At 39.2% G+C, this 18,114-nt stretch overlaps 1 protein-coding gene across 4 annotated transcripts in view; it reads right to left on the reverse strand.

Moving 5' to 3' along the window:
* Positions 1-18,114, reverse strand: part of ksr2 (kinase suppressor of ras 2) — a 131,275-nt gene that overhangs the window by 103,898 nt on the left and 9,263 nt on the right. For 3 of the 4 annotated variants that reach the window (XM_023958217.1, XM_023958216.1, XM_020705590.2), the window contains exons 2-4: positions 11,876-12,016; positions 10,444-10,594; positions 897-932 (exon numbers count right to left, since the gene is read on the reverse strand). In XM_023958217.1, coding sequence (XP_023813985.1) covers positions 897-932; positions 10,444-10,594; positions 11,876-12,016 — 328 coding nt within the window. The remainder of the gene's footprint in view (positions 1-896; positions 933-10,443; positions 10,595-11,875; positions 12,017-18,114) is intronic. The other variant, XM_023958218.1, reaches the window with a different exon arrangement.

The following is an 18,114-nucleotide window of genomic DNA, read 5'->3' on the forward strand; positions in this document are numbered from 1 at the left end:
TAAATCCAAATTTTGGCCACATTTTAATAGATTTTTCAAAAAACAAAAGAAAAGGTCAGATTCTTCATTTAATCAGTGACCAAGCCTCCAAAGTTTTCGGACTTACATTCTTAACCCACTGGATCACTTGGGAGCCTTTACGACCGATTTAATTCATCTGTGATGATTATAAACAAGAGAATTTGTCCAATTTTCAAAACGTGTTTAATACGTCAGTGACTCAAAAGAAAAGCCCAGTGACTCATAAAAATGAGAATAACATTCCCAGAAACACTCCAAACATTCATGGAGTTTCATTTAACAAATTGAAGTTTAAGAAAATAAAAGCTCAAAAAAAGAAAAAACACAAAAGCAGTTTAAAACATCAGATGGCTGAGTTCAGTAAACACTTAAAATTACAGCTCTATTCAAAATAATTAGAAAGTAAATATTTTTTGGTTTATTAATGACAAATAAAACTACATGTACCCAATTTTTTTCCAAAGAGTCAAAAGCAAGAATTTCAAAGTATTTAAAGAAATGTGTTTAAAGAAATTGCAATAGAAAGTCATTTCTTCCATGGTGGTTATCTTCTTTGTATTTAAAACCAGACCATTAGCAGCAACACAGGCAGCAAGACAAAAACAACCAAGCGCTGTTTGTGTAATAAAGAATTACATTTTCAGCTGATTGACTCGCTAGAAAAGCATGAGGAGCCGGTTCAGCAGCGGTGGATGAAGCGACAGACATGAGAGAAATACTGACGTGTGTTCAGACACATGCGAGCGCAGAACTGCATGAGTCATAACACAAGAAACTTCTTTTCAACTTGAAATGAGGCAATAGCAGCAGAAATGACAGAGTTGAAAGTGAGCGGCCAGAATGAGTGCTTTTGAATTCAGATGGCAATACGTTACCTCCATTACTGTGCAATTTATCCTCCTCAAGTAGTTCTTTAAAAAAAAAGAGACAAAAGATGAAGGTTGTGATCGATTTTGAGTGGAAGACAGCTAAAATCATCTGAAGGACTGTAGAAAATCAGCAGGAATGCTGGAAAAAAAAACTTTTATAGCTAAACTCAAAAATTAAATGTCCTGCCATCAAATTTGAACTTTTTTTTTTGTCTAATTTCTATTACCCCTTAAAATATTATTGTGAGTGAAATACACGAACCAAGCAAGTTAAATTTGAAGGAAGTAAAAAATTCCAATAAAAAACAAAAGCAAAGACAATTAAAAAAAAAGTGGCAATAGTTGGGTTAAAAAGACAAACAAAATCACAAGTGATGACAGGCTAATATACTACAATACAACCGTTGTCATGTCAGATACTTGGAAATCATTAATCCTCACAAAAAAACGTTTTTTACAAATAACATTAAAATTGCATTGCATGGCGGCGTCTGTTCGCTTTATCGCCATAGCAACCATTTCATTTTTTGGTCGCCTGGGTATGACGAACAAGTCTATGTAATTTTTAAAAGAATTGTCAAAAGTAAACATTTTGGTTGCCTTGGCAACCGAGGTTTTTCCTAACCACGCTCACATTCCTAATGTGTTCATTCTGTATGTTATATTCTTTTGTCCAGCTTGAGCCAAGGATCAATGTAATGTTTTCACAATATTAAAAAAAATAAAATTAAATTAAAATAAACAGGGAAATGTGTGAACTTGCCAAGCTAAAATCTATATTTTCTAATTCCAACATTTGGGGGGGGATTCCAGATGGCAACCTCTTACCGAGGTCAAAGGTCAACAAAACTTTTGTAGTGGTAGATTTGACCTGGTGGTGTGTGTGTGTGTGAAAATTTGTAAAGATTGCTCAAACTTAACTTCTTTTCGCATCTTGTGGGGAAGTGTGAAAATTCCAAGACTTTCAGCCTTTTCCGCAACAAGTCATGACTCCTGTGGCCGTAATCACTTCAAAACTTTTAGCCTATCCCCCAACATGTGTGTTTTGGTTTTATCAATGGATTTTGAAATATTACTTTTGAGCCTGATAAGAGATTTTGGCCTCATTCAAGTTTGTGTTTCCTGCTGTACAGACCCATTCTGGAACACAGGGGAGTTCATTCAGCCTCCAAGGAGACTGGTTTTTGCTCCAAATGAGTACGAATCATCACCCTTCCACCACCATGCTTGACAGCTGGCACGAGGAGCTGGATGTTTGTCAGAAACTGCATTAGCCATGAAGGGAATCCATTGAACTACTTCACCGCGGTTGGACTTTTATGCACAAATGAGCCATTTTCCTGCCAAACAAACACACACAAACTCTGTTCTGGCTTTTTACAAAACTCTGTTGGGTTGTGTACTTTGTGGTGTTGCTCATCGGACCTCAAGTTGTTCGAAAATGAACTTTGACGCCTTTCTAAACAATATTTCCTCGACTACTGCTGCCCTCTTTTCTTCCAATCAGCTTTTTAAATCCTGTGAAAAAGAGGCTTTTTCCAAAGTCCCTCTCATCTTGTGTTTTTTTGTTCTGTCTACATTTTGATGTAAATAAATAGTCTAATGTACTTTTATAAACTTTGTAACTGCAAAAACTAATTTGTTCAGATTAAACACATGTTAATAAACATCAGTAACTTTGATATGTGAAACTCTATCACATCCAATCTAATGAAGTCCAAAAAGAAGCTAAGTCTCTGCGATATATTAGTTTGTGCTTGGAGAAACTGTGCTGTCCTGGTTGCCATGGAAACCCTCTGGTTTTTCAGTGCTGTACACCACACATCCTTGGAGCAGAAGGTGTTTCTGCAACACATCTCCTGCAGTCAGCGAACACCGTCAGAAACTCCACAAACATAAAACACTTTTTTTCTCCCCCATCAATCTGAGGTTGTGCGGCCCGTCGACAGCCATCCTTCACGTCTCTGGAAATTAGTGGAGATCTCTCGACTCCAGGCGGCTCCGCCTGAGAACCATCTTCATAATTCTGGCGCTGAAACACCCAGCTCAGCCCTCGAGAGCCATATCACCATGCAGAGTGGGCTTGAAAGAGCTCTTCTCCTTAAAAAGGGATGTTCAGACAAACCCTTGTCCAATCTTCATAACCGCTTCATCATTTTAGGGTCAGGGGGGGGTCCGCCACAGCACCATCAGGACGGGAAGGGGTGGGGGTGGTACTCAATCCAGCCACTTCTATTGGCAGACGCCTGTTCCACAGGTCTCTCAGAAATGTCCAAGTTCAGATTTCTGTCACACGAGCACTAATCAGGTCTAATTAAGAGTTCCAGCAACTGATGCAGGGATTGCAGACCGAAAGCTGCTGGGGGGGGGGGGGGGGGGGGGGGGGGGGGGTTTAACACCTGTCACATAAGATGCCAATTAGTATCACAGTCTCCTAAATGAGGAAGTTTCTTGAGATGCTGACCGATCACCTTTGCTTTGAATTATGAGCTTCCCCCTTTAATGAATCTCCTGATGGGGGTCGCCTCTCTTCATAAGCACTTTTGGAAGCTGCTGCCGAAACCAGGTGGAAATTATCTGCAAGAAGAGCTGCGACCCTGGATCTCAGTCGTGAAAACGCTCCTTGAGGTAATTAATCAATTCACGGAGACCATTAGTATCTTAGAAACAAGAGCCCCGCCATCAGATCCACCAGGGCAGAACCCCAAACGATGACTGAGGGGAAGAGCAGGGAGTGCACCTCACACTTTAGTCAAACAGAAGGTAGTTTCTCCATTGATCTTTATGATAAATATGTGTGTCTTTCTGTAAACTGATCACAGCCTTAAGGCATTTTGGGATATTTGAACATGGGGTGGTAAGTTTGTCTGACTGTTGTAAATCCAGAGCAACTCAGAGCAGGAGAAACCATCAACAACATTTTAATGTACCAGACTCCTCAAACGATGTTAATTTATGTTCAGGTTTTTCCTCAGTATTTCAGTTAGTGATGCGTTTTAGCTAATATTCTGAGCAGTGAACTCTGATGATGCCCAAACGTGGCTTTTGGTTGGTTTGCAAGTCAATCCTGGTCTAAATAAACTAAGTATTAAGCTGACGAATTTTAGGTAATTTGAATAAATGTTGCAGCAGGGGGTGCTTTAAAGAGGAGCAACCACCCATCGATTCCCATGATATAAGGTCTAAATTGAATACACTTGGGTACAACCTGAGATTAAATTTATCTTTGTTTTTTTTGTTGTCATAAAACGAGGGTAAATGTGTACTTTTGCAGCGCTTTTCTACCTTTACTAAAGGCCCAAAGTGCTTTAGGCTCATTTACCCAGTATGCACTCTACATGTCACACACTGTCCCGCAGGAACCAAACCTGCAACTATTTGATCAGTGGTTGACCGCTCTTGGTCATGGTCACCCCATAACCCAACTGTTACAGGAGTAATTCGTTTGTTTTAAAAACAGACATTCCGGTTCAAACGTCGGTATTGTGAGGGACCGTCGACATTTAGACCCTGGTTGGATAAATTCTGACATCATTCATTGGGTTCTGAAGAGCAATAATGAAACCTGGAGAGGGACAGGCACATTGATGTACTTTCATTTTAATTATTTTTTTCACCCATTGGTTCACTCACGCGCCAATCTAAAAAGCATTTGCTTCTGGATTGCGGGCGGAACACTTGGTTCCCCTCCTCGTTGCTGAGAGCTTTCTGTTTACACGCTCTCCTGCTAGCTCACAGCCCCTCACACTCCCAACCCAACATTATCGGTGCAATAAAAGAAATGGTGAGCCATATCTGAGCTATCCAGCTGTACATTTCTGATCCAGATTCCAGCTCAGACGAGGAAAACAAAGACATTCATGGATCTGTTTGTCTGCAAGTGGAAGGGTCGGAATGGAGCGGAGCAGGGAGTTTGGGGCCCATCCAGCACTTTCTAGCACTTAGAAATGCAATTTTAAGCTTAATTTCCTTTGTACACGTCTTCCATCTTTCGAAAAATGTCACAATAAAACGTTAAAAACACCAAAAACATGATTTCAAACACACATTTCTGAGTTGCTTTAAATTTCATTTCAACTTCTGCTGAACGAAAACAAGCAGAAAGTCTAGTTTGTGGAGTTTTCCAATGAAAAACTCACAGATTTAAAGTTATTTAAGCAAAAAAATAAATATTCTGATTTTCAGATCATCTCATCCAAAGCTGATGTGTTTGTAAGCTTCACCCTTTCCTCTCACCTGGCCCTTTCCACATGGAGTGTCAGACCAAACGAAGCAGCTGATGCTCTGCCAACAACTCCTCCATCACGCTGATCGATGCAAGCAGCGCATCCCGCCTCCATGAACGGGGGAAAACTTTTGAGCAAGGCCGATAACAGCCTCGTAATTAGACTAATTACCCACAGATATGTTGCTTCTGTGGGATAAATGGCAGTGAAATGCCACCATAGCTGCTCTGTCTTGCTGCCATTGTAAACAGGATGAAAAGGGCAGCCACTGCGTTCAGAAAAGCAGCGTTGCTTTAAAACCTGAAACGGAAAGGAATTTTCTAGTATAAGCAGAAGGACTCAAGGCTGGACTTTGCTAATTAATTAACAGTCACTAAGCCCCCCCCCTCGCCAGGAAGTATTCATGATGAGAGACCGGGGGGGGGGGCTTCAGTCGATGTTTCTTCTCGTCTTTTTCGTTGCATTGGTGGGTTTCTTCTCTGAAAGGAGGAGAGTTCTTCACCTCCTGCTGTCTTCACTTATTTCTCACCTAATTGTATTTCATTATTCCTTCTTCTCACACGCAAGCACACCTTCTTTCCTCCTGGAATCCCTCTCCTTTCATATTCCCTGCCTGTATTCATCTTTTTCTCCTTTTTTTTTTTTTTTTTTGGATGGCATTTGAAGCCAATTAGGTGTTTAAATGCATGCAAAGCTGCCTGGGTGCAGGCTTCCTTTCAGCTGTCAAAGAGCGCAGAGCGAAGGCACAGAAGAGGCCTGTCGTGCAAAGATCAACACTATTACCCTGAGCAACACAAGGACTCCAATTCCAGATATTGTCCATGTGAAAATGTTTTGTAGGAGCGTGCAGACTCGTCTGGAGGGCCGGCCGGCCTAATGTGCGCAGCCTCTGGATTGCATGACTCATCCTCGCTGCAGCTCCTGAACCGCAATGCCAAGAGCCCAAAGTTTAAAAAAATAAAAAATCCACTTCTGTCCTCGTATATTTCCGCATGGAGACACGAAGCTCGTGTCAGTTTTGTAGAAGTCTAACCCTGTTTGATAACCTAACGTACGCGGCTTCACTGCTGTCCTGATTGAAGGCACATATGTGCGATGTTTGGATGCTGCGACACATCTCCATCTGGGTAAAACATGAAGAAGGCCTCTGCAAAGTGCCTGTCAGAGCTGGTGGTGTTGCACATTCACACATTTCAAGCAAGTCTCCCTGTTAGAGAGAGCCCATTAGTGGCTCCGTGAGGCCAGACCTCGTTTTTGGAGAGCCAGAAGAAACTAAGGAGGAGGGAGGGACTGAGGCTCCAAACGACGGGGAAAAGTCAGAAACACAAATGATACAAGAGCACAGACCTTCAAGATTGTGTTTTCTCTCCAAACTCCTTTAGGGATAAATATCGGGCATAAATTAAATGGAGAAGCAACAGGTTTAAAAAAATCTGGAAGTTTCTGGATTGTCCTGAAATGTTTAAAGGGTTCTCCGTTTCCAGAGTCTGTTCCTTGAATGAATGAATTATGCAGAACCTTTTAGAACTCTCTTGGTTGCAGCTGCTGAGAGTCAAAGTGTGAGAAATGAGGAGCAGCAGAAGCTAAACTGAGACAAACATCTCCAGAGCATCTGGACAACTTTGATCTGCAGTCACTTTCCCAAAAGGTCAGTGACCTTTAACACTAAAAAAGCTTTTAGGTCCAGTTATTAACTGGAGTGTCGCCAAGTCCAACTTTACTGAAAAATAAATAGTATTCATCTTTTTGAGACCATACATCCATTATTTTAAAACATGCAACTTTTAAATATTTTTTTGAACTTCTTTTACTCTCAAAAACAGCGCATACAAGTTCCTTTCAAAATAAAATACACCTTTTAGTCAAAGAAGATCCTCCTCCTGACAACTTTGGTGCAAGTTCATTAAGATAAACATGATGACAATTTATTAAAAAAAAACTATACTGTAGATATAAAATGCAACAATAAACCACTCTGATAGTAAATGAAAGCTTTTACCCTCATTTTTGCTCTGTCTGGCATGTTAAATCTAAAAATAAATGACAAAATGTGACTGTAAAAACTAATAAATCAAATCTACAAACTGTGTTGGCGTTCTCACAATAACACCCAACTAAACGTGTCGATAGAGCGCCGCGGACATCAGTAAGCACAACTAGAATAATCCATAGGGTGCACTGCCATTTTTTTTAAATCAAGGCTTTTAAGTGTGCCTTAATTTGTGAAGGTGGGAGCATCCACAGCTACTCCAAAGGTGACAGAGCCTTTTTGTGGCTGCAGTTCCTAAACTTTAGGACGGTCTCCACTTTGATGACATCAAAAATCGCTTTTAAAAACGCATTTTTTCTTGGGCTTTTAACTCCAGTGAGCAGAATCAGGAGGCCAGCCTGTAAGCTTTTGATTTGATTCTGTCATATTTAACAGCACACTTTTAATTGCTTCTGCTTCTATAAAACGCATTATTAATAAAGCTGGTTAAAGTTAAAGCTGAAGACTTTGCTCTTACTAAAGTTTTTTTGTCTTTATCCTCCATCGCCGCAGATCATTTTTGATCTGTAACACCACAAAAAGGCTGCAGACTCTCAGAAACTCAAAACACGTCTTTCATGTGAGCGCCTGCCGAGGAGGAGTCAGGAGCATTTGTCCGCCAGCGTGACGCAGTACAAATCGTCGTCAACCATTTCCCTGTTTGTCGACTCAAAAGTTGTGTCTGGTTTGATTCCGGAATTTTCCTCAAAGACGTGACCGGAACAGACACCTCTAAATCCTCCAGAGTGTTTCAGTCACAAGGAGTCAGGACTCATGGTAAAACATTGCACATCCAGGTCACTGCTGCAGAGAAACACCTCAAGAGGCAGAGAGTGGAGGTCTCCTGTTGCGTGACCTCGATTGGGTTTTCCGAGCCTCCCAGCCATTGAAACCTCTGAAGGATCTGTGGTTAAGGCCGCGTGTTTGTCCCCCATCACTTCACCAAGTGGAGCAGTTCACTGTAAATCCATCATTTGAATCCATTTTCACTTCCAGAGTTAGCCTCCTTCAACTGCAAACCCTTCAGATTGGTTCTGGCTATATTTGGAGACAAATTTAAAACCTGGAATTTGTCTGTGCATCACGGCGCGTTCGCCGTCTAAAATGGATGTAGCCTAATTTGTGCTTCATCTCTGTCTCAATAGATTTGGTCGACGTGCAGCGGAGAATTTTTAGAACTGCTTCAACAACATCAGGATCACTGACTCACTGCTGGCTGCCGTTTCTCCATAATCTGGGTTCTGGTGCTTCAGATTTCCTCAGGCGCTGCAGATCAGGGCTGCACTTATTTATGTCTGAGTGTTAGAAAACAGAGGTTTTGGGGGCCCAACATCTTCTAACTATCCATTTATGGCAACAACAACAAAAAAAAAAAAACTTATTTTAGATATAATGCCACACCTTTCTAAATGTTAACCCCCCAAAAAAATAAAAAGGAAAAAATAAAAAGAGATTTTTTTGTTTAGGATAAAACTCAGAAAAACTCCTTGAGTCATTAAAAATGCAGAGAAATTTTTAGTAAAATTAGTAAACACAAATTACACAATTATTCAGAGAAATGTATTTGAAGGAACATCTGTTAATGGAAAAAAGAAGAAGGAAGTTAGTTTAAAATGGAGCTTGACTGCCCCCTACTGGTTAACCTGGTCTTTGAGTCAAACCTCATGTTACACTGCCACCTGGTGGACAACGATGGAACTGCATCCCAGGCAAAAACCAATGTTAAGAGAACTTTAGTTTTTACAACAATGTTTAAAATAAAATAAAATATTTGAAACCCGTCATACATTTTCCTAACACAAAAAAATCCAAGTTTTTTTTGAAACAACGTGATGCAAATAAATCCCTAAATGTAGAAGCCTAAACTAGATTTTATTTTTTATAGAGAAATAACAGCAAAATATATATTTGATTTGATGCTTTCACTTTGTTTGAAAAAAAATTACATACAAAATTAAATAGACTACATTTTGTAAAATAAAGAAAATCTTGAGTTAACAATAAGGTCATTAAAAACGCTCAGACATAATAACCCAATAATTTAGTTTAATGCTGTCATTTTTGACCTGTACTCTTTTTACATTAACTTACTGGAAACTTTTTAATTTACCGTTTATTAATAAACAAAAACAAAATGCAAGAATCCATTTAAAAATTGTGCTTTTCAACACTTTTCTAAAAGTTTTGAACTCTCGCAGCTAAAGTTTTTTAAATTCTCCTTTGAGTTCTCCGTGTTCCTGCCGAGGGACTGCAGACGTAAATTAGCATTGTTGTTGTAATCTGGTACATTTAAATCTAAGACTCTGAAGAGATGTTTATCATTGTACATGGTCCCTAATAGATAATGTTCATTAAAAAAAAACAAAAATATTTAACTGTTGGTATTGATTACACGTTGATGTACTTTTATAGAGCCCGCATTACATTAAAGTCATAGTCACATTTACACACACACACACACACACACACATTCACACACTGCTGCTGAAACACCAACGCCAGCCTCTAACCACCGGGAGCAATGCAGCGTCTTCTCCAAAGACACTTCAACACACCGGTCCACCTCCACTTCCACCTCCAAGTGAGCCTCCAATATTCTGGGATCTATCTGGCGTCAACCTGGCCTTTATGATCCTTTAGAAAATGGAGGTTTTCTGATTATGTTTTTTTTATTATTATTGTTATTGTGCTCTCAGAAGATAGGCTCCGCCTCCATCATCAGTGGGAAGGTTCCCCCAATACCCTCATCTTCCTCATGTCACAGTCTTCACCTTGTTCTGATCCAGCTTCCTGCAGCCCACAGGACCCAGAACAGTCCTGGAGGCCAAGCGTGTCCACGACAAAAAAAACAAAAATGATTCCAAGCATCAAACCTACTATGAGGTCCAGTGTTGATTTACGATTTCTAAAAAGTATTTTTAAAAACTCAACCTCTTGACACCTTCTGATGCAAATATGCACCACACCACTTCAGGTCCAGAATGACCTTAATTTAGCATCAAAATGAAAGCAAAAGAGATGGAAAATAAATGCAGGCCATTTCTGTGACCGGCCGAAATAACAGACGTTTGAGAAATCCTCGCTTGGTTTGAAAAAAAAAACTTTCAGTAAATCTGTCAAACTACTAAATAATTTGCTTTTTTTCCCTTCATTTTACTCTCACGTTTATTTTGACCAAACGTCTTGGGGTGGAAAACGAGAAGGTCGGTCTGTTCTTTTCAGATTTTAAACTAAGATCCGTGTGTGTTTGTTCTGGAGGTGTGTCTCATGGAAGTGGACTGTTCGGGTCGGGTCTCACCGAGCTGCTGGGCCTTTCTGAGGCAGGACAGGGAGGCGTTGAGCCGTGCACACTCCTCTTCATTGGCACCGAATTTCTGCAGCTGCTGACACACCTGATCCTCACTCATCTCCAACAGGCCCTCCAGAGTCACCTCACCTGGACCCATGTCCTGCAGAGCAGACATCATCTCTGGGTTCTGCTTTCCTGACTGCCGTCACGCTGTGTGTTCGGTTCTGTTACAGGTTCCACCTCGCAAGCACCAGATTTCCATTTCCAATCAACCTGATTAATAATCAATCCCAGATGTAATCAAGTCTCTACCACTTTGTCCAGACATGTTCAGAGTTATTTTGCCATCTTGTGTTATGTTTATATTTTTATATTGATGATTTTTTTTTTTATATTTTAAGTTCATTTGTTAAATTTAGTTTCTGCAAAGTCGTGTCTCCAGAATTTGGGGTTCATCTCGACCACAAACTCCTCAAAAACAACACAAAACGCACACAGGAACAGCAGCTCAAGATGGTTTATACTTTTGATGATTTATAACATATATTATAAATATATAATATTATATATGATATATAAGATTGCCACTGTCGTCATTCATTCTCTGATTTTGAAAAAAGCAAAGAATATTATTAGATTTCCTCGTAATTTTCAGCAAGAACTCAGTAGAATGTTGAAAGTAAAATTCCCAATTTGGTTTCTTTTCTTGTTTTATGTCCGAAAACAGAAAATTTGCTTTTTCACCCAAATTTGTTTTTGTTTTTTTAGAAATAGTTGTTTATTGTGAAAAAGATCAAATTTAGAAAGATAAACTTAAATTGTCTCTTTGTTGAAACAAAAAATCTTTATACCCTAAAAAATTAAATAAAATAGTAAAAATACAATTATTAGAATAGATTAAATAATAAATACATGAAAATCACGGCCTGCATCATCCAGATGCAACAGCTTTAGGGAATAATTCATTATTTTTGCTGATGTTTTTTTTGTTTTTAAGCTATTAAACATTGTGTTTGTTTGGATTTGCTGCCACCTAGTGGTTCATTTTATTTACGCAGGTAGATGCCTCACAAACTGCTACCCTAAAGTCATCCGACTTTGGTGAAATATCTTTTTTTTTGTCCTATTTTATGATGCATAACAATATTATTTAAGTTCATTTTAATGAATCATTTTTAGTTGTTTATAATTATCACTAAACAAATATGGATCAGGTCTATTTTTGACACATTTTCTTGGTTTAATCATTTTTTTTTGTTAAAATGTTTATTCGTTTTGCTCAAAGTTGCTTAACAATTAGTTGAATATATCAGCGTCTTTTTTAATCCATAGTTTTTGTATTTTCACATTTTTTATTTACTATTTTCTAACTGCAGAAGCAGGAAAGCTGGGTCTGGTCATCTACTGTGGCTTTTATTCACCAGAGGAGACCCGGCCTCACCTCTATGACCTCTTTCCTCAAGTTGACAATGCGGAACCAGAGCTCCAGGCGAGGGAAGTCCTCCAGCTCGGTGCTGCGCTCCTCTAAGGCCACTTTGCACTTGCAAGACAGCTGGCGGCTGAAATACTTCACCAACTTCCCCTGAAAGAGAGAAATCCAAATCATGAAAACCATTGGTATGCTCCATTTTTCCAATGGAGAAATCAGGCGGATGCATCCACAGTTTTCTTTCTGCATCCTGTATTCCTTCCCAGTTTCCTTCATCAAATCTCCATCTCTGATTCTCCAGACCAAGAGTCCCAATTTCTGGGAAACCCGGACTCCTGAAGGCTTGTTCAGCCCGATTCCAGAAGAACCTTTGTGGGAAAATGGCTAAACTAGACAATCCGTTTACAACAGTTTCCACCCCTTTTTTTTAGAACAATGATGCTTTTCTGGATCAGTTTATTTAAATCCATTGATCCAGAAAACATTCTAGTCATTCGGTACACATGATTAGCTTTGCTTGAAAATTAGAAATTCATTTTAAAACTACACAAAGACACTGAATCTTCTGCAGCTAAAGTTGAGGCAGGTGAAAAAACTTCAAACCTGCTGCTTGCATGCTGAAGATTACAGGAGAATGCCTGCAGCATGTCAGAGCTGGGGTGGACTCCCCCGTTTTCCAGGGTCCAGGCTGGTCATTGAACACCCCACAGATGATCAACAGTGATGCTTTGAAGGAGCGGTTGCTTTATCAGTAATCCAGAACCCGCCTGAAATCGGATTACTAACCTAAACGCTGCTTCATGAACCTAAATGGACATTTAAGGGAAATGAAAAAAATACTTAAAGGTTTTTTAAATTTAAGCAATTATGCACCAAGATCCAGTTGCTGCAAACACTTGGTGAACTTGTCCTGGATGCCTTCAGGTGCAGGTTTGGGATTGGATTAACCCTTGTGCTATCTTAGATGACCCCACCCCTACATTGATGGTTCTCCCTACCATGACAAAGGTGGATAAAGGTGGAAAGATTTCATGTAATCCATGGACACCAGTGAAGATCACAAATCATTGAAGCAAAAAGGTTTGGCGCACTGTCTAGGGTCTAGATGACCCAACTCCCAATGTTAAAGTGCCTAGGATAGCACAAGGGTTACGCAGCACTCAGGTGTGTCTTGCAGTTCCCTTTGGCTGGAACATCCACCTTAAGGCATGTCATGATAATGGAATGTAGCATTGTTGTGCCTTTGGTCAAATCAAACCAAATAAATAATATTTCTATAGCACTTTTAACACAAAGTGCTGAAGTGGGCCCCAAAATAAACTATATAAAAACAAAATTCAAAAAATTGAGCCAGTCCCTCTCTCACACCCTTAAGGCCCCCCCTCCCACACACTCCTCCCATCCCGAACTGATGGAGATAAACATTTGGGAAAAAGGGCTGAGCCCTGAAAAAGCTGGTAGATGGAAACCCTGGTAGTTGGGGCTTCTTCCCCCTGGGGTAGTTGCATAGCCATTTAAGTGCAGCATCATCTAGAGCTGCAGTGGCTGAACAGCAGTCGATCCCGCTGAGGAAGCACTGGAAATACAACTGATAATAAACATAACAAATGTAGATATTTATTACATTTAAACACTAAAATAGTACAATAAGGAATATTATTGTGATAAATGGATTGGGAAGTTATCGGAAGATGGGCGCACCCATGACTTACGGGTGATCCTGTCGTATGGTGTCCTTACACCACACTCTAGTCGTTAATAAAGTGCAAGGTCTGGCTCCTTACTGATCACACACAATGCACATGTAAGTCCCCACAGGACGTCCACACAAACTACACACTGATTATCTAGCTTTTTAACAGTCAGGCTGCATGCCAGGAGCGCCCATGTATCATGTGACCAACAGGCTTCTTGCACAGCTTGCATCTCACCTACTTCAACCCTTATGTCTGTGTAAGTGTTCACTACGACCACTCAGCACAAACTGGATAAAACTGACCACAATAATCTAACAGATGAACTGATGAGGCTAAACAATAAACAGTATTTGGGACAGAAAAACTACAACGATTTCAATGTCCTCTTGACCGCTTGAGAGAAAAAAGGGAGCCACAATGTCAAACAAAGGTTTGACTACAGTCTGTTTCACTTTTTCACTGTCTCTTCTTGGTTTAAGCCTCTTAGCACGGCAAAGTTTGGAGCTGAAACAGTTGGTCTGATTAAAAATGCTGGTAAAATCAGGCCCAGGCCCGCAGAGAGTGACGTGATGCTCCAGGACTTAAGCATGATGCATTCGGATGGCCTCATTCCAAAGTACACCTACAAAATGACTGCGAGAAAATAGACAGCGCTGGCCTACATCGGTGCAAACCAAAGTAGAAACCAGTGGAGGAGGGACCGGCAAGTCACCTCCGAATGCAGAAAAGCCTGCAGTAAAAGCTGCCCACGACTGCTGAGCGGGGCTCAGCACACACCTACAGAGAAGCACACGTTCAGCCTGTTCAAACATCACTTTCATTCCACACGTCACAATAAATCCACTCCTCTGTTTGCTGATGGAAGCATGAGCTGCCACTCAACGTGTGGTGATCATTTAGGAGAGCATTCTGGGATTTTGATGATTTCTGATCCGACAAACACTCACCTGGAAGAATTTCAACGTGCGATTTTACACCAACAGATGTTGACAAAGTTGTTTGGTGTAATAAAGGAAAAGCTCAGTGCAAGCTCACAAAAACCACAATCAGAGCAGCTCTGATACGTGTCAGAAAGCTCCGTCGTGTTTTCAGTGTTCTTTAACGAGCCCTAATGGAAATCCTGATGGAGCTGAGCTGATACCTTAAAACCTGATAATGGGGGCAGGAATCCTTTTGATTTAGTTTCAAAAGTACTGGAAGACATAACTGTACCATCACTATTGCCCAGGTCTGTTTTATTAGTTTGTTGATTTAAGATTCTGCTGAACAAACATTTAAAATCAATCAAATTAATGTCTGATTTGTATTGGTTGATTATGAGTAACTTTTTATATGCTTTTGTGAGTTTACTGTCTTAGGGTGGGTTTTGTTTTTGTTCAAAAGGTTATTCAGACTGTTTTGTTTAATTTTGTATTCACTTGAAGAAACTTTATTAAAGTATTTTCCGTTTTGTTTTGGTCCTTTAAGTCCCACTCCGATCATTTTTTGATCTTTTATCAAAGTTTTCCCAGTGGTCTTTTGATTATGAATATGTAGTTTTTAGTCAAAATCAAAAAAATCTGTGTCGTCGTCTGGGACACAGTTTCTGCAGAGCGGCAGGAGTTCATTAGAAATTCACCTCTGAGTTACAGTCCCATTAGCTGTCAAACACTTGTGACCGATTAAAAGCTGCAGACACAGCCTCACTCTGGACCCCCGACACAATTGTCAAGCAGGGAGGCATTGGGTCCCAATTTTAGAGTCTTGGCCTGGATTTGAACTCACACCCTTTCACTCACGGGGGGGGGTACATTATATGTACATGTGATGCAAACAAAAAGACGCCCAATCACAAGTGTACTTCTACATCGTCGGGTCAATTACAACTGGCTGGAGGTGAACCATGGTGAGGGATGTGTTACCTAAACATAATAATAGTGAAACCGATGTTTTTTACAGCACTCCAAACAATACCTGAATAACAAGGACAATTTTTTTATCCTCAAAGAACAAAAAACTCTCTAAAAAACAAGACTTTTGTTTTTTTATTAAACAGGAATCAAAAAAGAGTTTATCTATTGAAAGGCTTTTTAATTTATAGTTTTAAACACTATAAGAATAATACATGTTTGGATTTTATCCAATTTAGGTAAAAGAATTGGACTATTTTGTATTGCATCTATATACATTGAGATGCAAATCGAATCGGGTGAGAGAAAAAAATACACAACTCTAAACAGTAAAGCCTGGCATGATTTAGTTTCCTTTAGAACTAAAAATTAGCCGAACTGAGGAACTATTTTCTAAAAACAAAGTCTTTTCTCTCAGTGAAGTGATAAAAATTAATTTTTTGTGATTATTTGTTAGTGTATGCCGTATGGAAGGATGCCGAACGCCTCCAACAGCAGAGGAGAAACTGCTTTTTGGCACAAATCTGAACTCTGATCCTGGGGAGGGGGTCCTTCCCTGATGGGGGCAAAAAAATGTTCCTGTCAGTTTATTCATTAATTCAACCGATGTTCAGCCTACAGAATAAGGCAGATTGAAGTAAAAGGACTGTAAAGATGCTTCTGAACTCTTGTTTTAAATTAAGGTTCCCAACATTTCTAGTTTTGTAAAAATACGGAAATAAGCTTTTTTTATACAGGTTTAAAAATTAGAATTAAACGGTAAAATCAGAACTGATCAGATATCGCAATAGATTTTATCTTTTTTTTTTTTCATTAGAACAATTCAATTCAGTTTTATTGATATAGCCCAATATTACAACACAGTCATCTCTGGGCTGCACTAATTGCAAAAAACATATCAGTTATAAAATAAAATATCTGATTGCTAAACTAAATTAAACAGACTGAGCTAAACGCTTAGACCCGCCTTCTCTGTGAGGAAAAACCCCTAAAAAGACAGATTCCAGGTAAAAAAAAAAAAAAAAAAGAAGAATATGCAGGGATGTCCACATGAAGGAGGGATCCTCCCCCAGGACGGACAGGCGATGCACCAGAACGCTTAGAGAAGAATTAGCTTATCTAACTCTACAACTACATGCTTATATAGTGAAGGAGATGGGCTTCATCTAGATGGAACTGGGGGGCGGCCTAATTGTAAGAAATTCTTTTGTGCCTAAAACAACCTCGTTCGAATTAATTTGTGACATTTTCATCTCAAAATATCCTTTTTAAAATAGTCAGTTAAGCAGGTTTTAAAGAAATTGGTCCGGGTAAATACTCAATTCTGATTGGCTGCGAGGTGTGCATAATTTAAGGGTTGATGGCCTCCGCATCGCGTTGGATGGTTCAGGCTTCAGCGAATCGTGTTAAAAAGTAATAATGCACACTTCGAAGGCCATTATCCCGCTTATACCATGGTCACTTACAAAAGAAATACATATTCAATCAGTTTTTAGTCCTTTATTCTTGTTATTTTTTCCATTTGGATCGCATTTTTCACAAGCTGTTTCACTAATCCTGATCATCTCATACACTAATGTCTATCGATCGGCTCGTTTACAAGAACGCTAATAAATAAATGAAACAGTCAAGATGGTTCAGGAAAAGCAATGTTTCTGTTAGGTTCCGGTTATTCTTAGCTCACTGGCTTTTGTCCTACATTAAAAAAGTTTTATTACACCAAAGTCAAAAAGGTGACTAGAGTAAATGTAAAATATCTTACTACTGTGAAAGGACTGAGATCAACAGTTTTATTTTTTAGAGAAACTGAGATCAACTTCATTTTTTACTCTTACACCTGATTATTGTCAGATCTCCTCAAAAGAAACGGACAAAGTGAAGCAGAAACAAAGTCCTGAAAAAAGGAACATTCTGCTGCCAAGAAATGTCTTTTGTGGCGGGGATGAATTGCAGCAACTTATGGAAATTGTTAAGAGGGAGACGGAAAAAACTGAAGATATGGTTTGATGTAAATAAACTTTCACTAAATTTAAATAAAACAAAATTGATGTTATTTGGTAATTATAATGGTAAAAGTATGAACATTGTCATGCACATAAATGGGGTGAAACTTGAAAGAATCTATGAAATTACATTTCTTGGGGTTGTAATTGATGAAAAACTAACCTGGAAAGCACTTATTAGGTATTTACACACTAAAGGTTCCAGAAGTATCTCTGTGTTTAATAAAGCAAAACTGGTTCTGGACCACAAATCACTCCACATTTTATACCGTTCATACATTCAGATATGTTATGATCTAGTAGAGTATTGTACACCTCAGATAATATCTAAGGCAGAAACAAATGTATTACCAACGAATATATAGGGTTTATTTCTTGAAAAGAGGAAAATCTTGGGGAAAAAATACATTTTTCATCCATAAAGCACGTACAAACAAAAAAAGGTTTTGTGTTTCAATATGTGGAGTGAAGCTGTGGAGCAGAACCAGTAAATGCTTGAAACAATGTCCAAACATAAAAGACTTTAAGTATAAATACAGAAAGGTTATTATTTATAAATATGTACATATTAGAAACAAACTGAACACTAGATTTTTTACATACTTGGTAAATCAGATGGTGTTTTTGGAAAGAATGACATGTGTGTACGTGTGCAACTCCAT

Source organism: Oryzias latipes, chromosome 9 (genome assembly GCF_002234675.1).
Source record: "Oryzias latipes chromosome 9, ASM223467v1".
NCBI classification, from domain to species: Eukaryota; Metazoa; Chordata; class Actinopteri; order Beloniformes; family Adrianichthyidae; genus Oryzias; species Oryzias latipes.